Source organism: Euprymna scolopes, chromosome 25 (assembly GCF_053919585.1).
Source record: "Euprymna scolopes isolate OS-2025 chromosome 25, ASM5391958v1, whole genome shotgun sequence".
NCBI lineage: Eukaryota > Metazoa > Mollusca > Cephalopoda > Sepiida > Sepiolidae > Euprymna > Euprymna scolopes.
Window position 1 is genome coordinate 88,454,453 of NC_136506.1, and position 26,306 is coordinate 88,480,758.

General features: G+C 34.3%; 1 protein-coding gene across 1 annotated transcript in view; it reads right to left on the reverse strand.

Moving 5' to 3' along the window:
- Nucleotides 1-8,399: 8,399 nt before the first annotated feature.
- The window catches only part of LOC145247495 (uncharacterized), a 68,931-nt gene continuing 51,024 nt past the window's right edge, over nt 8,400-26,306 (reverse strand). The window contains exons 10-16 of the mRNA XM_080109308.1: nt 25,547-25,598; nt 24,232-24,309; nt 22,861-22,978; nt 20,623-20,731; nt 15,716-15,775; nt 12,208-12,316; nt 8,400-8,720 (exon numbers count right to left, since the gene is read on the reverse strand). Coding sequence (XP_079965434.1) covers nt 8,592-8,720; nt 12,208-12,316; nt 15,716-15,775; nt 20,623-20,731; nt 22,861-22,978; nt 24,232-24,309; nt 25,547-25,598 — 655 coding nt within the window. The 3' untranslated portion in view covers nt 8,400-8,591. The remainder of the gene's footprint in view (nt 8,721-12,207; nt 12,317-15,715; nt 15,776-20,622; nt 20,732-22,860; nt 22,979-24,231; nt 24,310-25,546; nt 25,599-26,306) is intronic.

Below are 26,306 nucleotides of genomic sequence, written 5' to 3' on the forward strand. Positions count from 1 at the left end.
AATGTTGCCATGAATGCCAATCTGAATAAGCAAATAATCAAATGTCATGGAATGGAGATGGCATATTCCAAAAATTGATCAAGTCGTTCCTTTTTATTTACAAAAAATAAAGTTGCCATTTTTTACTGACAAATGAGGCAGTTTTACCAGACAACATAACAAAGGGAGATAATCGGTTGTTTTGATGGTTTCTACATTAATTGGTGTTGTCTATCCTTGTTTCACCCTCATCAAAACAATAAAATTTGATTTTTCTTGAAAAAAAAGAAAAAAAGCTACTTGATCAAATTTTGTGATTTTTGGAAATTTTCATCTTCGTTCGATAACTGATACAGAAGTGTCTGCATGATGTCCGTATTTTCTCTAATTTTAAATGCCGCCATAAGTGCCAATCTGAAAAAGAACCAAATTATTCCAAGATTTTTAATAAATCCAAGCAAAATATACAAGTTTTCTTGTTTTATTTGTCCGTGTGTTACCAGTTTATGTGATAAATTTGTGATGAAAACTAAAGTTATGCCAATCGATACCCACTACATCAATTCCTTTTTTTTTTTTTTTTTTTTTTCAAATAAAGTTGCTTCTGCATATTTTAGTGGAAACTTTTGTTTTCATGGAGGATGATGACCCTTCTCTTATTCAATTTCAGCCAGATGCACGCAGGCACAGCCAACTCTACCAGGTGACTTTCTTCATGCTAACGTGTGATATTATCATATAATGTAGAAAATAGGAACCCCATGTTGTCCGTTGATAACTGTAGCTCACGGCAGGTCAGTGATTTTTCTTTTTGACCTGATCTATTTTCGCCTGGCTGCGACTTCAATTTCTCTTGGGGGGGGACTTCGAGCACCCAACTACCCTTGACTGAACTCTAGTGTCCACTGAACTCTTAAAACCCTTTGTCAATCCTAAATACATCTCTATTGTTCAGTCCTTTGCCATTTTTTTAAGAACTTCCTAATTATTTGCGAATTGTTATCTTCGTAGTTGTTTCACCAAGTTTCGGCTAACTCAGCTTCTGTTAATCACCTGAAGAAGGCCAGAGGATAAGTTGGCTGAAATGTTGTGAAACAACTGAGGATGAGTCGACAAAAAACTAAATACACAAATTATTCATCTAAAAGGATTCCAATAAAAAAAAATACTTATCTATTGTCTACTAATTTCCTCTTTCGTTTACCGCCCCTCCTAAAGGGGGGGGGCAGGGGCTCCTATAGTATCACGTTTTTCCAGATCGATCCGCCATCCAACAAAAATGCCTACAGTGCTCCTTAAGGATAACTTTCTTTAACAAAGTCTGATACACAGAAAAAAACGTTGCAAAACCAATTGTGTGTTAATATGGCATCTACCAGTACTCGGCACTAACTTTTGCTGACCATCAGATCAAGTGGTTATTGTGAGAACTGATGTCTGTGTTCATATGAGAAAGTGAGGTCAAAGTTCATTTCAGCTGAAAGACATTACAGCTCAACTGTTCAGCTTCGTCAACACGGTGTGCATAAGCTCTAGTTAGGTTGATCAAAAGACATTCGATAATGATTTATATTATTAACGTTTTTTTAAATGTTTGCTCCTGGAAAGCAAGGTCAGAATGGTGCGTGGTGGCTCAAATAATTGCATTTTGTTGATCGTTCTTTTGAGTTTTTTAGCCGGTAAAAATAGCTGCTAAGGCATCAAAATTAAAGAAAATTTAAACTTGTCCAATTTAAGTGTTCTTGTACACATGTTAAAGTTGGTTCATTTTTAACCATTTCTTATTCATCTGATGATAGCTCAAACGGTAATGACTAAGGCTGGAGTGTTATGTTTTGATTCTTGCTGATGGCACCAAAGTCTTTTTTTTTTTTTTCCAGTTTTGAATATATTTGGGTACAATATAATGTATAGTAATCCAATAATAATTACTAGATCTGCATAAATTAAAATATACTAGCATGCTGCCCTGTCACTTAAATATATTTGATTAATACAGACTTTGTGTTTATTATTATTATACTAGCCCGGGTATTTGGAGGTGTGTGTTGAGCCCCCCCCCCCCCAAAAAAAAAGAGAGGTAGTGGGCAGGCTCGAACCCGTGACGCAAAGGCAGGAAAGAAAGTGAAAGAAAACCTGACGTCTTACTCCTATTCCATGACGCGATCTCAGAAGTTTGGACAATTGAAGTAAAGTCATTCCAACTGATACAATGACTTGCAAAAATGGCGGCACAAAAAAAAAAAAAAAAAAAACACCTTGTAGAAAAGTGACTAATGGAGGGTGAAAGAATTAATGTTTTTACCCAACTTTTTTGATATTTCTCATCCGAAGGGTCGTACTTCAAAATAATACCAATCTTGTGAAAATATATCGCCTCTGTCAAGTTTTAAGCAGACATACATTTAAACAGACAGGGGAGATTTATATTATAGATTAGTCTGGTTGCCCGGGTGTTTGGAGGTGTTGAGAAAAAAAAAAAAAAAAAAAAAGTGGTAGTAGGAAGGCAGGTAGGCTCGAACTTGTACCATGAAGGAGGAAAAATACATGAAAAAAAAAAAGAGAATAAATCAAAAAAAAAAAAAAAAAAAAAGCGACCTCTCCCTGTAGAAAAGTGCCCAGTTCAGGATGAAGGAATTAATGTTTTTGGCCAATTTTTCAATATTTGTCGTCCGAAGGGTCAAGCTTCAAAATGATACGGATCTCATGAAAATCCATTACCTCTATCGAAAGTTTTTGCAAGGCATACAAACATACATTTAAACAGATTTTTTGCCCTTTATATGGACCCAATATTGATTTAAAAAAGAAAGAAAAAAAAAAAAAAAACTTGTGCGCCACCATCGAGAACCAAAACGTTTAGCTTACAGTTTACTTTTTCCTGACATTAATGTCTGAGCTATGAAGACATTTGCTGCAAGGCTAAAAATTAAAACATGAACCTATAACTGTTAACGCATGCATATTTGTAATGCTGTCGTTTAAAATTTTTTTTTTTTTTTTTTTTTTTTGCACAGATCCCCACCCCACCTAAAACCGAAATATGAAGTTTCGCATGGGTTCGAATACCCTATATATTAGTTTTTGGTCTACAGACATAAAACTTGACAGGAGTTTGATAGGCAAAATTTTCTAAACAAATATATATTTGCATATATAAATATATATAAAGAAAGGTTTGTGTTTACTATAACTTTTTTACAGAAGTATAAATCATGTAGAATATCTGCATGAATATAATTACACGTAAGATGATCACCTATAAAAAAAACTAATAGGGAATTAAAATGAATGTTTAAAAGAATATGCAAATCAGCTAGATTTTTTTTTTTTTTTTTTTTTTTTTTTTTTGGCCATGTTAAGGGTAATATTCCAGTTGAGGAGATGAAGCACAATTTACAAACGTCTGAGGAAACAATCCCGATAAGGGTATAAACATGATATACAAAACGTTAAACTCTGAGGGGAGTTAGCATCTCTACTTCTGCGTGAAGCCTCCCATCTCTCAAGATAACATTCGTTCTGAAGTTTCTCTTCAATCTTTTGAATCACCAGTGTTCCTACTTACTTGCCTCCCCATAAGGGCAGAGTTAAACAAGGTCGTTTTTTTTAATATGGGGAAAATCCAGCTCCCCCCAAAAGTGGGGCACTCTGAATAGGAACAAAAATCAAAGTTGCTTCAGTCTAGAAGGATTTCTTCTCCAATAATCGAGAACAGGAAAGGCGAAGTGTAGCATTAGAACAAAAATGTTTTTCGCCAAAAGACGTGTTTCTTAAATATATTGACTTTTCAGTTGGAAGCTGAATACATCTGGTTACGTTTTGGCTTCCTACCAGAATTGGCCACATCCCCTTGCAACGTGCTACTCCGGGTTTCCGTGGTCTTCTCTTTCATCTCTTCCAGCTGTGTTGTCTTGCACACACTCGCAGCTGAAAATGTGCAGTAGTTTACAAGTGTAAAAGAAAAAACTAAAAACAGCTAAAAGAAAAAAAAAGCTAAAGTCCATATCTACGTAGTCTGTTGAAGCCGTGTTCACCAGTTGATGTTATCATCTCTATTTGCTGAGCGACCACCTGCATTCAAATGGTAACTGTCACAAACCCAAGACTAATCTGTTGCAAAACTTATTGACATTTCTTAACTGTCCATAAGGTTACTGTTGCTGATACCTCTTGATCAACAATCCTGATTTAGTTTTCTTTTGTGTTCCTTTGAACAACTTCCATATGATACAACCACATGGTCCCCTGCAACATTGTGTGCCACAGTCTCTTCCTTCATCTTCTCATGGCCATATCGTCGTCTTTCACATTTATGCACAGGTTCACAAGTATAAAAATAAATACAAACACTGGTTCAATACTTTCTTTACATAGTCGTTGCACCCTCTGTGTGTGTGTAACACCATCGTCGGAAACTACACTCTAAGCATTATGGTCTCCATGTACGTTCTTTCAAATCTATCAGCTCATATTGATCTGTTCAAGCTCTCTTGAGCTGGAGTTTCTTCGTATGCAAATTTGGAAAAATGAAAACAAAATGTATGTATGTGTGTGTATATGTATATATATATATACTAGCAGTATTACCCAACCTTGTTCAGGGGTTGATTTAATGCCATTTTTATGTTTATTGTCTGTATCTTTGGTAAATTCAATATTTTCTTTTTTTTTGTAATCCTAAAATTATTTTAGTAAAGTTTGGTTATATTGACACTTTACTGATCAATGTAGCTTCCACGTAGTGAATGCAACGTGTCACCAATAATCTAATTTCTCCCCTTAGCAGTTATTCTTCCAGCTCAAAACCAAATACTATGGTAAGTTTTTGGGAGCCATGTTGTCTTTAACTGTATGCGAAAGAAACCACAGGATCAACATGGACTATCGATTCGTTGTAACAATTTATGTCATTGTATAGTTCTACAATTAGTCAACTATGGCAAAAAATTCCTTACCTTATGCTGCCGGGCATACGACTTGTGCTTGGTTGTTGGGGCATATGTTTTGTTAAACTGACATCTAAGAAAATTCTGAATCACATTTTCACTAAATATGTGTGTAGACTGTTTTGCAATTTCTTCAGGATCCGTTGTTTGTTCAATGGACATTCAAAAACAGAACAATAATTTACTTTTGTACTGCTAAAATTTTATTCCACAGCCAACACAATTGTTTAGGGTTGCTCATAATGAATCTGATTTTGCAGAGTTGGCAACCAAATAAAGACGAAAGAATTATAAGAACCGAATGCTTCTGAATATATTTAAGGGCACTTTAGCTTTTTCTAAATTCACATTTTTACTCTGTTTAATCAGTTTCAATTTCTCTTTCCCATAGAGGTTACTGTGTAAATACATGAAACTGTTTTCATTTTGTTACAAAAGAAAACTTCATGTAAGTGAACTCTGTACTGGATGCTGGCAAAGTTTAAGCAATAAACACAGTTAATAGAGAGGAGAAATTGAGTTGTAGAATTGTTGAGAAATTATAAAACCTCTTTGAAAACATTTTTAGCAAGTGTTTTAGGAGAAAACACATCGTTTGGATTGTGAGCTTGAAGTTACGTTTGTCTAAATAAATGTGATTATAAGTTTAAACTGAATTCAAGTTAAATAAAAAAAAAAATGGAAGAACTATTTTTAAATATAAAAAAATAGTAAGTTTGTACAATTGAGGCAATACCGTCTATGAATTTCTGAGTGAAAGAAGTAAATGGTTCAATTTTATGAATAATCGTAATTCCAATTAACGGAAGATCAATAAGGAGTTATGGTCTAAAGCCAAAAAAAAACAAACTGTAAATAAAAGAAAGGAAGAAAAGAATAAAGAAAGAAAAGAAAATATGCTGTAATTGTCATGTGTGCGTCGATTGTAACCGAATAGTAGTAGTGTGACAGTTACGTCACCCGCGTGTCGTCTAGTGGTGGAACGCTCCCCGATCGTTTGTCTCCTTGATGAGAATGTCAGCGGCCAGTACCTGGAAGAGACTCGTCGAGCATTTCTGCTATCATGCAAAACAAATTAAAAAAGACAAGTCGATATTTGTTTTTTTTTCTTATGCAAAATTCCTTGTTATTCAGAAAGGTTACAATCGTCGTTTCGTGATTCGCTATTAAATTAGGGACTGGTCGTTTGTTAACTGCAAAGTTCTTTCTAAAAACTAAATAGCTACGGGATAGGGTCAATCGATGAGGCAGTCGGCTTTTTCGCTCGGTCGAGCCCAGAGGAGCAGATCTCTCTCTCTGTGTCTGTCTGTCTCTGTGTGTCTTGCGCTCAAAACTCGCTGCTTATATTGTGGGGGCGGGAACTATATCTTCTTCCTGACCGTCTTCCTTTTTCCTCTCCTTCGGCTCTTTAGCCAATCAGGATGCCGGAACCGCTGTCACTCAAATCTTCACCAGGCGGCCTATGCCCAAAAAAGGGACTGTTTTTTCTTCTTCTGTTGGCAATCGAGTAGAATAGGCGGACCCCCAACATCAGCCGGCGTGTGCCTAATGGAATTTGACGGGCCATTAAAACCAGAATGGTCTCGTTCAATTAACTTTGAGGGATCATAAAAATGACCCAAATCCAACTCCACAAAGGCCACGTGTCTTTTCAATAGAGGCCACTTACCCACCAGGGAGCAGCCAACAATGGTCGCTTTGTAAATTGGAATTTCATTGGTACCCTTCCGCCACTCACGTATTTGGCGATCGGCGCCGGGCTGTTATGGTCAATTAGCGTTTACCGCTCTCTTGGCCAAAAGAAGTATCCTTCACAAATACCATTCTGGCCCGTTCTAACTTTTTTTCCTTTTTATTTTTTTTATTTACAACTGGGTTTTTTTTCTACACCTGTTGTCCGTCCCACCACCTCCTCTTTTCTCGGTTGCATGTTACTGCTGTCAGTGTCTATCCCATTGGGTGCATTTAGCTTGCAGTTTACTGCACCTTTGAGCCTGTCTCAGTAGTACCAAACGCTGTCGCCTAGCTAAGCAACGGACTGGAAAAACGCTGTAATTGTTGTGGGTGCGTCGACTTTGAGTGGTAATAGTAGTACCAAACGCTGTCACGTCGCTTAGCAACGAACTGAAAAAATGGCTGATCATTTTAATGTGCATAGTAAAAAAAGGCAAAGCTAATATTAGTTGCCGATACTTGTAGAAAACATTTTGATGCAATACCTACCCTAAAACACTGCTAGAGACAATGAGTACCTTTGTGCAAAATTTCATAAACATCGATCCAGGCATTTTTGAATCTATAGCGAACAAACTCACAAAGACAAATTTGCATTTATATAATAGTGTTATATATATATATATATATATATATATATATATAGATAGATAGATAGATATGGGAAAAAGTGCAAAGAGAGAGTTCTTTGTTTCTCATACATGACTAATGTCACAGGTATTCTCACCAAAGTGATTGCAAAAAGATTACTGAATTCAGAAATAAAAAAAAATAGGAGTCGTTACTTTGTCTTATAGTGATTTTTTTTTTTTTAGCAAAACATCTTATCTATTAAATACACATTTATATCTACTACACTCCTTTCGGAAATTATTCAAGAATTTATATACTATTTAAAAATTTATATATATATATTTAGAGTTCTCTTCGTATGTAAATAGAAACATGAAAAAAAAGGGGGGAGGGCAGAGTACACGTTAATAAATTAATTGATGTCAATATCTGAATTTGAATCTCAGCTAAACCGAAAGAATTTAATATTTTTGCCAATAAAATCAAATATCTTAGTTACTATCTCATGCCAATACCGAGTATCCCTCCCCACATGCACGCACAAAATTTCAAATATCTTTTTTTTATATTAAATACACTGATAGAAACGAAGTCAAGCTGAAAAATGATATATCCAAGTACTGAACGAACGCCACTCAACTAACAGGTACAAACTCATTAAGAGCTAGGAGGTAACGATGGCTAAGTGATTAATGACACGGACTGATAGCCTAGATGTGCCAAGTTCGAATACAGTTTATTCTACAGAACATTTTCACCAATCCAGCACTTGACCTTGTACCTAACTTTCTGAAACAGAGTTAAAAATAAACAAGCTAAACAGTTGTAGACATTTTTTTCTTTTCTCCCCTGAAAAAGATATACTACTCTCAAAAATTAGGGACAACATTTACCATCTTTTACGACACATTATTTTGGTAAATAAACGTAATATAATTAAAAATTTCTTGGAATATTATCATTCTTTTATATACTAACTTGTGTCCACAATGTTTTCCACAAACTGCATTGAAATAGCCTTCAAACACCTTTCACACTACACACAATGCTTCAAGAAAACTACAACATCCTTCTCATACTTATGTACACTTTTTGAAATCGCGCAAAATCCTCCCCCACCCTAAAATCCAATAAAAAAAAAAAAAAAAAAAAATTAACAAAACATTGTTTAAAATTTTTTTTTTTTAATAATTAATCTTGTCGGTGATCTGTCGTCCCATATTTGTGAAGGACATTAAAAGTTATCATCCAAAGTGATCAGAGAACACATGATAAATCATAAAAGGGTGGGAGAGAGGGGGAGGGAAAGCTTAAAAGGTGGAGGAGGGGGAAGGGGACACATAGTCTGTTGGCTGATCATAAGGCCATGTTACGTCCTTCGATACTGATTGTTACAGCCCGTTGGGCCTTCTGTCGACGTTTCTTTTCCTGGAATGCTCGCATTTGTTTTTCGTACCTCGATAAGTTCTTCTTTGTTGGACCACCCTATGATAAAAAAAACAAAACAATCAATTTAAAAGAAACATTAAATTTAACTTGATTTAAAAGAAAATTATTAAAAAATTTCACGATTGTAAATCCAACAACTTTCAAAACCAGACAATCTTTGACCCATTGTGCATCATTATATACACTTAAGTGATAGTAATTATAGAGCAGAGTTAACAGCCGAGATATATTCGTATTGGGATGATGAATTGGAAAAATCAGAACTTTTTAGGGTATCGGAATCAGAAAAAATTGTGCTTACTCTCAGATGACAAAAAACAATTTGAATTTTTTTTTTTTTTAAACTGAATTTTCCATTGCTGCTCCTAACGATAAATATTTATTGATTTTAAACTACCAATCAAACATAAATTTATAGATCAACCTCCTGCTGAAGGGTGTTATTTACGTTTGCAAAAATATATGCACATATTACATGAGTTTTTATAGTACCTATTTACTATGCCTCCCCACGGGACAGTTAGACACCAGGGTCGTTTTTTAACGTGGAGAAAAGGTACAAAAATAAAAATTGTCTCAGTCGTGAAGGATTTCTCCTCCACCGAAAGAGAACAAAAAATGGAAGTGCAGTTTTTATAGTAATCTAAAAATTAAAAAAAAAATAAAAACAAACTAAAAGCAATTCTATAGCTAAATATTTAGAGATTTTAAATATCCACACTACTACGTACTGAACTTGCAATAACCTTATCCCTGAGTGGCTTCTGTGCCTTGATAAGTGATGACCACCGTGTAAAAAAAAAAAAAAAAGAAGATTTTAAAGGAACCAAAATCGGTAATTGCATCAGAATTTGGAAAATATTATAGCCATAGCATTTGATCCATTCATTAGATTTTCCCGAAACTTGGTATTGGTACACGAGCCCTGTACACCCAACCTTTGTCTCCAGGACGCAGAGCTCTGAAATATCCCATCACTAATAATTACTTAGTAATAAATATTTATCATCCACATGTTTACATTTCATCCTAATGGCAATCATCAGTATGGAACTAATCAGCCAGTCGCACAATTTGAATCCCGGACATGAGCAACTTTTGATGCATTTTCTAACACTCTGACCAGATGTAAAATTCCACAGCTATGCAACAAGCCAAGAAATAAATACTATTTAATTCATGAAGCAGACCATATAATCAGCCATCTTAACAGTGTTCAACAGGTTACATGGACAAAAATTGCATTTTATCTGAGATATATATATATATATATATATATACATATACACACGTTTCATTGAACAATACAGATAATTCCTCTTTGTTTCTCTTGCAATCTGTTTTTTTTTCCATTTAGCGGGCCGCTGTTTGAATGCTTTGTCCAAGTGTAAAAAGAAATTTGCCATAGTCACAAATGTTTTCAAATTTCATGGGTTGTCTTCAGGCAAGTGATGAATTGCGTTTAGTGACTTTATTGAAAAAAAAAAAAAAAAATCATTAAAAGCACTTGAATATTGACTCGCCAATTGGAAAAAAATGGATCACAATAGAAACAAACAGGAATTATCTCTGCTGTTCAATGAAACATACATAGGAAAAAAAATGCTGTCCAAATATACTAATACATACATAAATATATATATAAAAATATATATATAAAAAATAACTTTTACCAAACGCATTAAAATTTAATTTTCTAACAACCCATATAATTGAAAATTTTTGGATTTGTTATCATAAATCTTACATTGATGAACGCAAGAAAATCAACATGGTGTTTATCTTTTTTTAATGTGGTTGATAATTTCTAGCTTAAAAAAGAGTGAAAACAAGTTGCGTGGTCCCCCTCTTTGTTGAATGTGAGATGACGCCACAAAAAACAGTGAAGAAGACATGTACATTTGAATTCAAATATACATGGAAAAAATATTTGAATTCAAATATACATGGAAAAAATATTTGAATTCAAATATACATGGAAAAAATATTTGAATTCAAATATACATGGAAAAAATATTTGAATTCAATACCATGGAAAAAATATTTGAATTCAACACCATGGAAAAAATATTTGAATTCAAATATACATGGAAAACCACTATAAAGACATACATGTCAAGTTCTTGAGTAATATGAAAAAAGAGCTCCAGAAAGGCATGTTTTTTTAAAAGTCCCAGAGGAATATGAACCAGAATTTTTCTAGGGTCACCCATACTGAATTTTTATTAAGAACAATGAGCTCTACATTTTGGCCAAGTTTCAGGAAAGTCTAATGGATGGATCAAACGCTATGGGTCAAAAACTGGCATTTTTTACCTCTTTTGAGCCTCTGGGGATGCCGATTCCCAGTGTAAATGGATAACTGTGCAGTTTCAGGCCTTAACACATGTATATTTGAGTTGACCACCGTGAAAAATCACTATATAGTTAGACATATCAAGTTTTTGTTGAGAAATATGAAAAAAGAGCTACAAAAAGGGGACATTTTTAGCACTGGATGTCCTCGGAGATGCGAACCAAAATTTTGCCAGGGTCACCCATATTGGATTTATATTAAGAACAATGGGCTCCACATTTTGGCCACGTTTCAAAGAAGTCTAATCGATGGATCAAAAGTTATGGGGAAAAATGTGTAATCTTTGGCCATTTTGAGGCATTTTTGCCTTCTGTACACATCTATTTAATGAAATACAATTTGTGGAAAAACTTCAGAAAAAACTAATGGACAATTATCTGGCAATAGTCTGGACTAATGGACACACGGATGCCACTGAAAACATAGGTCCCTTTGTGATAAATCGGGGGGACCAAAAACAAACTTACCACTAACCTTAAATCCAGAGGGACTTGCCAGTCAGACTTAAGGTTAGTGATAAGTAGGGCTATGACAACAGAATATTCTTTTCAGTGTTTTGACTCAAGTATATATATCCGACACAGACATAGTTAATCAACTGAGAACCACATCACTCTATATAAAAGCATATAAGATATCAACAGATACACACTCGAGAGTCAAAACAATGAAAAGAATATGCTGTTGTCCTAGCCATAGTGATAGGTCATAAAAATAATTTTTTTTTTTTAAACTATTATCCAGAGAATGAAACTTAAACAGCAATGATGTTATTCAATTTTGAATGAATCCGAAAGACTTGTACTGACAAAATCTTAAATTTTAAAACTATACATATACACCATAAAATGAAAAGTCATGGAGACCGAATGTATGAAAGAAAAGAAAAACAAAAATAAAAAAGATTTAACTAGTTTCATTTGGATCAATGAATTTCTTCAGCACATAAAAAAATTGACACTAGTCTGAACAAAACCGGTCAAATCTTACATCTGTTTGTGGTTTATTTCTTCCTGTGTTTAATTGTTTTTCATTTCTGCTGCTCATATAGATATTATTTTAATTCCTTTAAACCATAAAAAGTTAGGTTAATAGAGTATTACCAGCATTAAAAATACAAATATAAGTTGTGAGGGGGGGAAAAAAGAACAACTTATAATCACTTACCTGGGGATGTTCTTCTACATTCCATTTTGGTCGTACAACATAATCTTTATTTGATGGCATTGGTACACGAGCCCTGTACACCCAACCTTTGTCTCCAGGACGCAGAGCTCTGAAATATCACAGAAATTGGTTACCAGCATCGTCACATTAAGTCTTAATTTTAAGCTTCATAAGGGGACATAAAAATGGTGCAAAACTGTTTTGGTCAGAGAATTAATTTCACCTGTCCATTTTTCTTGTATGTAAACATTGTTATAAAAAAAAAACAACAGACTAAATAACGGCTGTGTGTGTGTGTATGTGTGTGGGTGTGTGTGTATACAAGTGCAGCATTTCTGAGATCTGAAAAATTGCAACAAAAAAAAGTCATGACAAATTAAAAGCACTAACATTAAATTATAAATATTAATTTTATTTATTTACTAGCATGGGTGCCCGGCGTTGCCCGGGTGTTTGGAGGTGTATGCTGAGCAAAAAAAAGGGGGTAATTTTTTAAACTTTGACCCCTATTATGACCCCTGAAAATTTATTGTTTTGGGCTCAAATCGAGTTATTAAGTTAGATCCATGTCCACGGAAGCTATATCTAAAATTTCAAGTGTGTAGACCCAAAATTGTCGGAGAAGTTTGGTAGAGTTCTCAAAGCTCAAATCGTTGAACTTTGACCCCTTAATCGCCAAATTTCTGGCTAAAAACCGATCACACAGATTTTTCCAAATCTCAGTACCCTGTATATCAAATTTCGAGTCTGTAGACTAAAAATTGACAGAGTTATTTCGTAGGGAAATGTACACAGACACACACACACTTTCACTTTTATAGATATATAGATTTAAAATTTGAGTCTGACAGAATGACAAAATTATATTGCAAACCGATATATTAAACAAACGAACTTCAAAGAGACAAATGGACACATAAGTAAAAACAATTTGTATTAGAAAACATTTATTATTCCACGTCTTTTTTTACAGACCTGACGACTGAGGTTCGCTCTTAATAAAAATTGTTTTTTAGTCTTAATTTTGACTTCCTTTTTCATAAAAAACTAAAAAAAAATCAAGAAAGAAAAGAAATTTAATTTTATTTTTTCATTAATTTCTTTCTGTGCAAAGCAATTCTTTCAAACTTACTCTGTTTCCAAAATGTTTTTATTTTATTCCCCTCCCCCTTCATTCATTTTCCTCCGCATCCTGGCAAGTATTAAAATAAACCATTTATGGATTTATTTACTTATCATTTCTTTTGTATCGGTAAATGAATTCCATTTAAAAAAAACTGTAAAAGTCACGTTAAAGGTGATTAAGTTGGAAAGTAAGTAAAAATTTACCCTTTTTACTTTTATACGATTTCTGATCACTTTGAAAAAGGTGTGTGTGTGTTTTAAAAATGTTTTTTAACTGCTATAAACGTGAGTATTCATATCGTGGGTTTGTATTACTGTACACATAGATTCGAAAAAATAGTCAAAAACAAATATATAAATAAATGTTATCAAAGGCAAGATAAGTTACTTTTCTACCTAACTGGATATATTTTTTGTGTTTTTATTCAATGTAATATATTTATTCAGCTCGAAAAACATAGTGTTTACCGATGTGTTGGAAAATTCAAGATGGCGTCTCACACCCTCTTTAACACCGTAAGTTTGGGAAAAGGTGTTATAAATAAAAAACTATACAAAATACTATTAAAAACCCGCCGAATATATGTCAACCTATGTCACGGTAACATATATTGAGCGAGTTTTTAACAGTATTTTAACAGGGCACATCGTAAAAACTGACCCATTAATTTTCCTGAAGTAAAAACTATATAGTTTTTAAACTTTTAAAACTGTACATTATAAAAAGAAAACTGTTCGAGTGATTTTTTTTTTTTTACATGGGTGTCACCACTTATCAAGGCCCAGAGGCCACTCAAGGATAAGGGTTAATAGGTATACATTAGTCATTGTGATTTTAGCATAGTAAACAGTGGGAATTTTGTAACTTGGATTACTTGAAAAAGAAAACTGTTCGAATGATTGAAAATGAAAACAAAATAACAATGTAAATATATTGATAAGAAAAAAACAAAAACAAACGAAGTTTCCGCTTCAGGAACCCGAGTTTAATTTTATGTCGTAATCATTCAACTCGTTAGCGGTTTTATTCAGCGATTAGGGATAACCATACGACATATCTAATTACCAAAGCGATTTTTTTTTAATTTTTTTTTTTATTAAAACTAAACCTGTTTAGTTTTGATGAACCAATTTTTTTAAATCCAACACTTTAGTTATTTTGAGAGCGTGCAACTGCACCCGAAAGGTTGATTAGGAAACTCCAAATCCTTTTATGACTCGGAAAAAAAAAAAAAAGGGCTTTTTATCGGCTTAAATGATAAACTAATGTTAAATATTAGTATTTAATATAATGAGATATCAATCTACACAATTTGCCATCGATTCTGAAATAAAATGAAATCCTGACATTGTGATCATTTTTGCAGGTGTTATGTGCCAAATATTGAAATAAGAATGTTTAAATTCAATTATTGTAATTTAAGTCTTTAATTTTAAAGTCGATTTTATTTATAAAATATCTTTTTAGAAATCAATCTCAAAAACAATCTGAACAATAAATCTCTTTTGTTATGGCTAAGTTTTTGTCAAGGGTAGAAATTATAATAGACAAGTATTCATCCATGATGACATTTTACCGATTTCCTGGTTTACAGGTATTCTTGCTAAATTTCTTCGAAAGAATAGTTTAACATTCTGTAAAAGTACCTTCCGTTTTTTTGTACTTCTGCAGAGAAGGTAAAAAACCGATAAAAACTGGATATATTTTTCGTGTTTTTATTCAATTTAACAAAAAAAAATCAGAATTGCTAATTATAGTAAAATCTATAATATAAATCTCAAATATCTGTTAGAATGTATGTATGTTTGTATATCTCGCTAAAACTTTCAACACACGTGACCAACACTGACAAAATTGGTATTGTTTGAAAGCTCAGTCTCTCCACAGAATAATATCCAAAACTTGGCCGAAAACATTAATTCTTTCACCATCAACTGGGCCGTTTTTTTACAAGGAGAGGGTCACTTTTTTTGTCAGCATTTTTGCAAGTCATTCAAGCCTCGCGTGAACGACGTCACATAAAACAGATTATTTCGAATGCGTGTAACATTAAAACCTTTCTGGGTGCATCGATAAGACCATTTGCTTTTTGTCATCTCTTTTTCCTCTTGTGCGTTACGGATACGAGCCTGCCTACTACTCCTAATTTTTTTTTTTTGTGCTTGCTGCTATTTTTAGTTGTTTTAAGTCAATTTTTTTGTTTTTAGGGCTTTGGTTGCTCAACCAACCCCCATTACACACACCTCGACACACCCAGGTAATGCCGGGCACCCAGGCTAGTTGAAAATATAGAACAGAATTGGTAATTGTATCGGAATTGCAATAAATATTGGAATTGTCCCATCACTAATAACGTTATTTTTAAACAGCAAAGGGACTTACTTTTCATCGTGAGACATGGCTTTGTCGATATCTCTCCTTGGAGTCGCTTCACCTTCTTCACTGTAAAGAAAAAAAAAATGTACAAAATTATAATTCATATTATAAACAAATAAAAATCATTTTTGGTTTCATCCGTCTATTTTACAGCACATCAACCACTTTTTTTTAATAATGTTTTTACTATCGCTTAGAAGTGTTTATATACCTCCTAGATAATGATATCTACGATTTGCAAACGCGCGTCGCATCTAGATTTATTTACAGCGACTTTTACAAAATTATTGCTGTTTTTGCTTCTCACGTGTTGATTCGGCTTTTTCATAGAAAAGCGAAACTGATGTGAAACTAATGAGCGGTTCTCGGCTTACGGCCCGGGAACAACATCCAGAAAGCGATGGACGTTTGGTCAATGTTGGTTTTCACCGTCATATCAGACAATTGCTTTCATTTGGACACTCTCCTAATAAACGGGGGATCTGTTTATCTGTTTTTCCCCCAACACATTGGGGAAACAAAACCAGACAAAGTTGGGTAAAAAAAAAAAAAACTCAAAAGAACTATCCTGCAGTAAAATTAAGTGTGAATTTGACCTCATTAAACATGCACTTAAAAACTGTCTCGCAGAAATAGTTAACTGCAGAATAGCATGATGCTCAACCTCAATTTGAACTAATTCACTTTTTAATCGCTAAATTTAACATCTTACATTACTTCTGTCGCCGTAGTGCAGGTGTATGTCGTCAGCCTATTGGCCTCAAGGCTCCGGGTTCGAGCCTACCTGCTACCAACCCCCCAATTTTGTTCTTTTAGACCTACAAAAGATTTTTTTTTTCATTCTTTAAAAATCGCTGCTTCTTCGTTTTATTTTTTTAAAGAACATCGTTTTTTTTTATATGAAAACAGGGTTAAGTTTCCTTTTTGTTCTGCTTTAAACACACCTACAAACACCCAGGCAACGCCGGGTACCCCCAACTAGTCTATATATATAAAAGGAAAAATAGGCGTGTGGGTTTCTCTATGTCCAAGAAAGTTTTATTTTCACTGGGATTCTCACATCAGTTACTATTTTGGAAAACTTTCCTTATGCTATCTAGATTGTAATATCTCGGATTCGAAAAAAGACATTGTCTATCTTTATCTTGATTGACTTTTAAAAAATTCCCTCTGTCCCATCCTTTCAGTGTCTGTTTGTCTTTTTCGTATAAATAAAGCGAAACTGATCGAAGCAAAACACAAGCGTCTCCTGGTCTTCCGGGCTGGGACGTCTTGAAGGCAATAAGCTTTGATCAGTGTAGGGGAAACCTTTCATATCAGAAAACTGCTATTAATTTGGACACTGCTAGAGCTCCCCCCCTTTTTTAACAAGGAAGTCACCACTTATCAAGGCCTGGAGGCCACTCGGGGATAAGGGTTATTGCGTGCACAGTAATCAATGGGATAATATCGTAGTAATCGTTAGGAATGGAGATTTGATAAAGTGTCTTACTTAAGGGGGCGGTTCATCAGGAATTTGTTTATGTTGGACTTGAAGACATTCAAGTTGTAGTCAGGTGGGAAACAGGCAAACGGAAGAGAGTTCCACAGGCGTGCACTTCTAAGAAAGAAGCTTTGTTCATGGAATCTACGTTTTTATTTAGGCACAGTTAAAGAGTGGGGGAAATTATCGACAGTGGTTTCAGCTAGACAGGTGTTTTTCGTGAAAAATTGGCAAGGGGGGACCAGAAATTGGAGCTCAGATGAGCACTTCCCATTGAAATAACGATAAAACAATGACAGGCTTGCAATGTTCCTTCTGTGGGAGAGAGGTTGCAGGGAAGAGAAAAGAGCATCCCTCACTAGGTTATGAAGTTTATTTTGTACTCTGTCAAGGCAGGATAGACTTTTTAGCAGCTCCTGCCCAGATATAGCAGCAGTACTCCATCCTTGGACGTACTTGGCTTTTAAATATGAGGTGCGTGCAATAAGTAATGGCCCTGACCCACTTCCAGTTGTCTGATCTAGCTGAAATTTTGCATGTGCAATGATTTATATCTCTACGGGTTATGTGGCAAATTACAGCTCTGAACTAATTGTGGTTTCTGTTTTACAGGTGTTTGAACTGAGTCAGGTGTGAAATGGAGCCTGTTGAATGTCGAGCAGTGATCCGGTTTTTGTATTTGAAAGGACGCACACCACAGGAGACTTTTGATGAAATGAAAGAAACTTATGGTGATAATTCCCCATCATATGACCTTGTAAAATGCTGGCATCGTAAATTCAAACATGGCTGGAAGTCTGTGGAAACAGCTCCTAGACCTGGTCGCACCCCTTCTGCCATTGATGAGGCATCTGTCCATCAAGTTGAGGCTGCCATTTTGGAAGATCGGCGCATTACTATTCGCCAAATAGCCCAAGATGTCAAGATTAGTACAGGGTCTGTGGAAACTATCATTCATGACCATTTACATATGCATAAGGTGTCTGCCAGATGGATTCCCAAGTTGCTCACACCATTCCAGAAGCGAGAACGCATTGAGTGCTCGAGGATGAATTTGAATATGTGCCAAGAAGATGAGTCAATGTTTTTCAAAAGACTGATTACACAGAATGAAACCTGGGTCCATCACTATGATCCAGAGACCAAAGCCCAGTCAATGCAGTGGAAGCACTTGGACTCACCACCTCCAAAGAAGACAAGGTCATGCTCACAGTCTTCTGGGACCAGGACGGAGTAGTGATGACAGATTTCCTGGCAAAGGGTACCACAATTACAGGAGCCTATTATGCTTCACTTTTGAAGAAATTAAGGTAAGCTATCAATATCAAGAGGCGGGGCAAGATCAGCAAAGGTACCCTCCTCTTGCAGGACAATGCTCCGGTCCACAACTCGCATGTCGCCAGATCAGAAGCACGGGCGTGTGGTTATGAAATCCTTCCCCATCCTCCCTACTCTCCTGACCTTGCACCCTCTGACTTTCTCCTCTTCCCAGCCATGAAGTTGTTTTTGAAAGGAAAGCGTTTCCGAGATGATGCAGCCTTGATATCTGAAGTCACATCATGGTTGGAGGACCAGCCTGGGGTGTTCTACAAAAACGGTCTCCAGAGCTGCATCAAACAATGGGAGAAATGCATAACTTTGGGTGGTTCCTATGTAGAGAAAGACTAATAACTGTGCCAAGTTTCGTTGCTCTACTGCTATGGGAAGTGGGTCAGGGGCATTACTTATTGCACGCCCTTCGGAGATAGAGAATTGCATCAGCAGTGAGATATCTACTGGAGCGGTAGTAGGATCCCACCATTTTACTAGCGACCTTGGCAACAGATTTGATGTACGTGTTCCATTTCAGATCAGGAGTAAAGGTCAAACTCAAAAGCTTGTCAAAACATGGAGCCTCCCCAAGATGAGAGCCATTAATTTTAATTGATGCCAGATGGGGATCAGAGCATTGATGATGTAAAGATAGAAGCTTGGTTTTAGAGGCATTAAAAGTAACCAGCCACCTCTCCCCCTATTGTACCATGCACTCAAGATCAGAGGAGAGAGAATCAGAGAGAACTTTTGTCATTTACGGCCTTTAATGTGTTGCCATAGATGGTTGTATCATCAGTATACATGCCAACAAATGATCTTATGTTATTTGGGAGCTCATTGATGTAGATCAGGAAGAGAGTTGGGCCCAGGATGGACCCTTGAGGGACACCAGCATTAATACTGTGGGCTTCTGATTTCTGTCCATCAACCACTACTCTTATGAGCCTATCAGAGAGAAATGATTTAATAATTGAGAAAACATTTCCAGTCATACCGTAGCTGGAAATCTTGTGAAGTAGGCCTTTATGCCATACCTTATCGAAGGCCTTTGATATGTCAAGAGCAATTGCCCTAAAAAGGAAGCCTTTGTCAAGAGATTCACTAATCTTATGAGATATAACCGTTAGCACATCTGTTGTAGATCTAGCAGAACGGAAACCATATTGCATGTCACTAAGAAGGGAGGAGCTGGTTTTTTCCAACATCGTGGGGAAACAAATACGGCAGAAAACTGAAAGCTTAACTGGCTTCCAGCCAGACGTTCATTTCTGTGCCTGCATAATTTAATTTTTCACCTTCTTTTCCTCTTTGATTGACATCACTAAATTTCAACGCTTTACACTTCTGCTTGCATCATGGCGTAGCGGTAAGATGTCAGGTTTTCTTCCACTTTCTTTTCCGCCTTTGTGTAACAGGCTCAAGCCTGCCTGCCTACTATCACTTTTTTTTTGCTCCACACACACCTCCAAACACCCGGGCACCCCTGCTAGTATCTTATAAAATGGTGTCAGAGGTATGAAAATGTGCACAAATTATAGAGCTATGATGTGGCCACATTCGGCTAGCTTCAAGTCAAATGCCAATAATAAGAAAAGTCTCATATTGAATTTCATACATGCATTAAGTTACTTTTATTTTTTTTAAGATGAGTTTATTTTCTGGTTGACAAGTATAATTCAGGGAAGATAATTGGAATATGATTCAAAGAAATTAACTTCTGAATATACTGAATTAATAGTGTCCCTATTTACTTGGCTCCTCCTCACAAAGATAGAGCTAGACACAAGGTTGGCTTTTCATGTGGGGGAAAACCCAGTTCCTAAAAATGGAGCACTGGACTGGGACGAAAACAAAAATTATGTCTGTTTGGAAAGATTTCTTTCACTGACCCAAGACAGAAGAAAGTGTAGTATCAGAACACATAGTAAAAAAGGCCTTCTGTTATTATAGAAGTTTAATTATCATAAATTTCTTTTGTAGGAGAGGAGATTAATTAATAGCTTCCCCAATACAGGAATTCATTTGTAAAAAAAAAAAAAAAGAAGACTTTTATAATTACTCCCCCGCCCCCTAAAAAAAAACAATAACAAAGAAAAAAAGGTAAGATATGACTTACAGAACTCTTTGTTTTTTAGGCAACTGTTGATAATCTCTTTCTTCACGATCTTCTTTTGATAACATGCTGTAATTTGAGGTCAGGTTGAAAATTGGCCGAGACCATTCATCTAAAGGAGGAGGAAAGTAAAAAAAAAAACAAACTTTTATGTCTCATTATGAATGATTAAAGAATATAGATTTGTGTTTACACTTGACATCATGGCTGCCACTTGAATTTGAAATCACAAATCGGATTAAATTCAAGCAAAACAAAACGTTTGCAATATAGCAAAATCTGATGAAAAAAAAAAAAAGCTCCCATTTGTCGCAAAAAGCAAAGATGTTTTTTCCCTGTGAAAAATATTGTGAATAAAATTAATTGTATTTACAAAGAAGTTAAAACATTACAATTTTTTCATTTAAACAACATGAACCAATGCTAAAGAAGAGGAAATGGATAATCAGAATGAAATGTTGAATTTTTAAAAAATTTTTATTATTTGGGACCCTACCTAGGAAAGATTAACAAGACGTTGGTTTACGTTACAGTTAAACTTTTGCATATCAGTACAGTCAGGGAAGCAGGAAAGGAATTCCAAAGTCTAGCTGTTAGAGAAGGAGTGTGATTTTGTTGCTAAGCATGGTTTGTCAAGGATACTACGTCGAGAGAGCACAAACGCAACGAGTTCATCAGAACAGATTCCATTAAAATACTTGTAAAACAGGCACCGGGACGCAACATTGTGGCGATGGGATTGGAGGGGTTGGAGCTTAGCTGACAAAGGGAGACCTATTAGATTGAAAACTCTTTTTTGGATCCTATCCATGAGGGAGAGGATAGTAAATGCACCAGCCAAGATATGGCAACAATTCTATATGCATGGGCAAATGGTAGCTTTGTAGAGGTACAGGATACTCTTAGGTATGAGCAGTGCTCTAGCATGATAGAGGGAATCAGGGAATCCATCTTTACAGTAGCCTTCATAATCTCCTCAATGTATTTGTTACAGTTCATATTGTGAATGTTAAGTCGAGGAGTGTGAAGGAAGAATTCTCAGGTGTTATTTGTCTGAAGTCGAAAATCAGGCTGACTTTAATTTTAGATTATTTAGATCATTCGAACTACTCTTCTTTATGTTGGATGTTATTTATGCAACGTTTCAGCCAATGTAACCTTCAACCAGCTTCAAAATTTATTGCGTTAAACTTAGGAATTTTCTTGTTGAATTTGAGAATCTGTACAGAATTTCAAATGGAATCCGTTACTTCATCTATTCTTGTTCTATCAGCCATCATCAAATAGAAGACGTAAGTAATTCGTAATTGTATTACTAGTAGCGTCCGCACTGAGGATTGAACCTTCAGAAGACTATCATATAGAACTGATTATCACTTATCATGTTATCCGACATTTGTCCAAAATGTGTGAATAGCATTCAAGATAAAAACACTTGTTTGAATAATCAGTACTTGTTCAGTTTAATCAAGACATTAAAAAATGAAAATATCGAAAAAAAAAGGTTATATATTGTACGTATCTGTTTTAAACTGAAGATCTAAAAAAAAATTTCACTTAATTTGATCAAGTATTTTTTTTTTTACAGCGGAAAAACATGTTTTTATGACAGCACCTTAAAGGTAGACATCTTTGAATTTTTAAAATTTTTGTTTGGATTTTTAGAACACGTCACGGGGAGATAACTCTAGTTAAAGCGCCGACACTCCCTCCCCATCTTTAATACTAGCTTTTCTTCCTAAAAATCGAACCTTTTGCTCGGAACAAATTTTTTTTTTCGCTGTAAAAAAAATCTACTTGATGAAATTAAGTGAAATTTTTTTCCCGGAGAACTTCATTCCATAACGGATATGTACAATATAAACTTTTTTGTTGTTGATATTTTCAATTTTTTAATGTCTTGATTAAACTGTACAAGTACCAAATAATCTAAATAAACAATATTCTGTCCGTTTCTCAACCATATTGTGTTCATTGCCTGTCAAGTAGATCGACCCTTCAGCTACCACTTACTAAATCAGTTTATTATATAATGTGGGGAGCGTGAGCATGTTTTTTGCTATTTGTCAGATTTAGATCAACAGTGATTGGATCGAGTCTATCCAACCTCCACCTGCCCCTCTCCCAAAGAGTATGAAATTTAATTTTATGTATTGGACCAAACTTGTTACACGTTGATATGTGCCTTCCAAGTGCTACTAGGATCCCTAACCCCACCATAAAGATTGTCAAAAAGCTTACTGATTAATCTTCCAGCTTTTATTTTGTTTTCTTTCGTTTCCTTTGGATGTTTGTACACGTACATAATCGCCTTGCCAATGCCGCTACTCTTCAGACTGTCAGTACCAATAGGCGGGAACTGAAAAAACAAGAAATTCAACAAATATTACAAAATAAAACAATTAGAATCATTGCCTGCTACAACAACAAAATGTAGATAAGAAGGGCTTTCTCCTTCTCATACAAGTAAGACGAAATACTAGATAAGTGAAAATGATATTAGGAAAAGGCTAGAATCGAACCCTGTAGGCAAGTGTTAAAGATAATAATGGAAAATGGAATGTTAGAAGTCCACTGTTAATTCTTTTAAAAATAGCTAAATATTATTAATGTTGGAAAAAGAGTCGATTGTCCATTCTTTTAGAAATCTGGAGATTAAATATGTCAGTTAAATGAATGCACAATGCGAGTTAAAATATATTGTTTAAAAATAGGTTAGAATTAGAATTGAGGATTCTTTTGTTTGCCAAAAGTGTATTGGACAGACATATGTAAAATCCACGTGAAAGTTAGTCATGTTGGGGATGACACTTCTGACATCATAAACAAAGACGATTTCTCAATATATTGAATTAGGGTTTGAAGTTAAGAGGAGTCAGATAATCAGAGAAGATCACAAACAGTGATAGAGTCAGTTGGAGACTGGGAGCCCCTTAGAGGCGAAGGGTAGAAGAGAGACTATGTAGTTGTACAGATTTGAATTCCTGACATCACCAATCGTCTGGTTGAGGAATAAAGAAATCATCATTTTGTAACTGTTGTCTTTCGTGTCGTCATTCCTCACAACCGAAAAGGTAAATGTGTTTTGTGTATTCATCTATAAACAAACATTTGTATAACCTTTCGAAGTATTGTGTGTCCTCCCCACCATCATCAATAACGAATCTCACCTCTATATATGTGTTAAGAACTGTTGCATCATATCTCCCAGTCTATGAAGTCTCCAAGAATCATCCCAATCTGTTCTGAATGTCTCCCTCAATACAGTCAGCACCATCACATTATATAAATACGAAATCTGCATTAATTAAAATATCATATTTAAGCATGGCCTGCTAGTATATATGTATATATATAAAATAAAAATTCCGATTTAAATTATGTAGGATTAGAATAAAATTTATTTGACAAAGGAGTACAAATAATTATTAAAGTTTTTTGTTGCTCTATCTCACAAATGTAGCTTTCTTTATCTGCTTGGGATCATCTTATGTTGATACTAATATTTATTTGGACTTTATGTTTACGGCATTGTACAATCTGTAATCCTGCGGACTTTCAGTATTTCATTTATTTTATATTAAAAAAAAAAAAGAAATACAACAAACTTACTTCTATGAGAATTTTTAAAAAACAATCTCTGATAGCTAAATGAGGCAAACTTCGGTCTGGAAGTGGGGCTAGCCATTCCTGAAAAAAGAGATGAAGTAAAAAAAAAAAAAAATAAGCATCATTGTTCTCCTTTGTGTATAACTTATTAAAAAAAAAGAAAGAAAAAAAAGAAAAGAAAAAAAGAAAAACAAAAAAGAAAAAAAGAAAAACAAAAAAGAAAAAAAGAAAAACAAAAAAGAAAAAAAGAAAAAAAAAAGAAAAAGAAAAAAGAAGAAAAAAAAGAAAAAAGAAAAAAAAGAAAAAGAAAAAAAAGAAAAAAAGAAAAAGAAAAAAAAGAAAAAAGAAAAGAAAAAAGAAAAGAAAAATTAAAAGAAAAGAAAAATGAAAAGAAAAGAAAAATGAAAAAAAAAAAAAAAGAAAGAAAAAAAAGGAAAAAAAAAGAAAAAACAGTATTACTTCTAAGCTTTCAATCTTAAGATGGAAATTTAAGAAGGATTATTTTTTTAAAATATGAATAAACGTAAAAAACAGCATTCATGTTATTTCTCAAAACAGTTTTTTTTAAATTTAACACCAAAATTTACTAAGGATTATTATTTTTTTAAATATGAATAAACGCAAACTTAAAAAAAAACAAAAAAACAAAGCATTTATGTTATTTCAATGCATCCAGTTTTAATAAAAAAAAAAATTTTTTTTTTTGAAAATACGAATAAACTCCCTATTCGACAGGTTAGATGCTTCAAAATTCCTTTCAAATTTAGAAAGGTAAAAAATTTTTTTCCAACTATTAACAAAACATTAAAATGGACGACTTGTTTAATTATAAACAAAAATACATTAAAGTGGATTAATTGATTTCAATAACTGATTAATAAATAAAATATTAATGAAGTTCCTGTAATCATTAAAAAAAAGCAAATAGAGTCATTTAATAATTTTGTTAATATAAAGATAGTTTTAATACAAAGATTAATAGTGCGTTTACTTTTCAATTAAAAGTTTTTAGTTCTCTCCCACTGCAAGAATTTAGAAACCAGCGCCTCAGAGGAGGGGCACTCTGATCTGCAAAAAATACCTGAGCAGCCCTGTCAGCATTCCCTGATAAGGGCACTTCAGGTGATTAGCAATAAACTAACCCCTTCTCAAAGAGAAAGATGGTAAGGCCTAGGAGGGTGAACCTCCTAGAACTGCACAGAACTAAACTCATCAAAAATCAACAGAGACCGGATCATTACAGGAATGGTCTAATCTCTTGATTTTAGGGGCCAAGGATAAATCATGGACGCGAAATAAAATTATGTGAAATACTTACTGTCATAGCACTGAGAATACCACAATCTAGGAAGGCAATATGGAGATCAGCTCTATATGAAAATAAAAAAAGGTAATAAAGTCCTCTCATAAAAAATAAAAAAGAATCCATTTAATACATGTATTTAGCAACGAAAAACCTATTATTTCAAAAACTGTTCTAGTTTACTTTGAGCATAGCGTGTAAGAAATTCGACTTTTTTAAGGCAATACCCATGTGATTTTGGTTGAAGATATCATTTGATCAGAGGCAAAAATAAATAGATGAAGTGATATTAAATTCTATAATTTTCAGTTAATTGCAAACAAAAACACTATGAATCGAGTGAAAACTTATTTTTGAGAAAAGTAAAAACTGGAAAATAATAAAACAGCATAACATTTGATATGCTACGTTGGTAAATAAAAATATTCAAACAGAAATTGAATTCTTCAATATTGTAATTTCATCTATTTATTTTTGCCTTTTGTAAACAAAAATTGCATTGGTGTCGCCTAATTTAAAAAAAAAAATAAGAAAATAAAAATGGCACTTCTACACTATTGGGACGAAATTTCGAAAATCATAATGATTTTCACATGAAAACAATGGTGTCTACTACGTATTCCTCATATTTTTAAGATGATTATGTCCCAAAATTACGAAAATTGATAAAGTAGAAAATTATTTACCAAAGAAAATAAAAAATAGAATTTGATGAAAACAATCATAAGACATAGAAGAGTTCAAAAGGGAGGTAATTTTCCATTTCAAGTCAAAC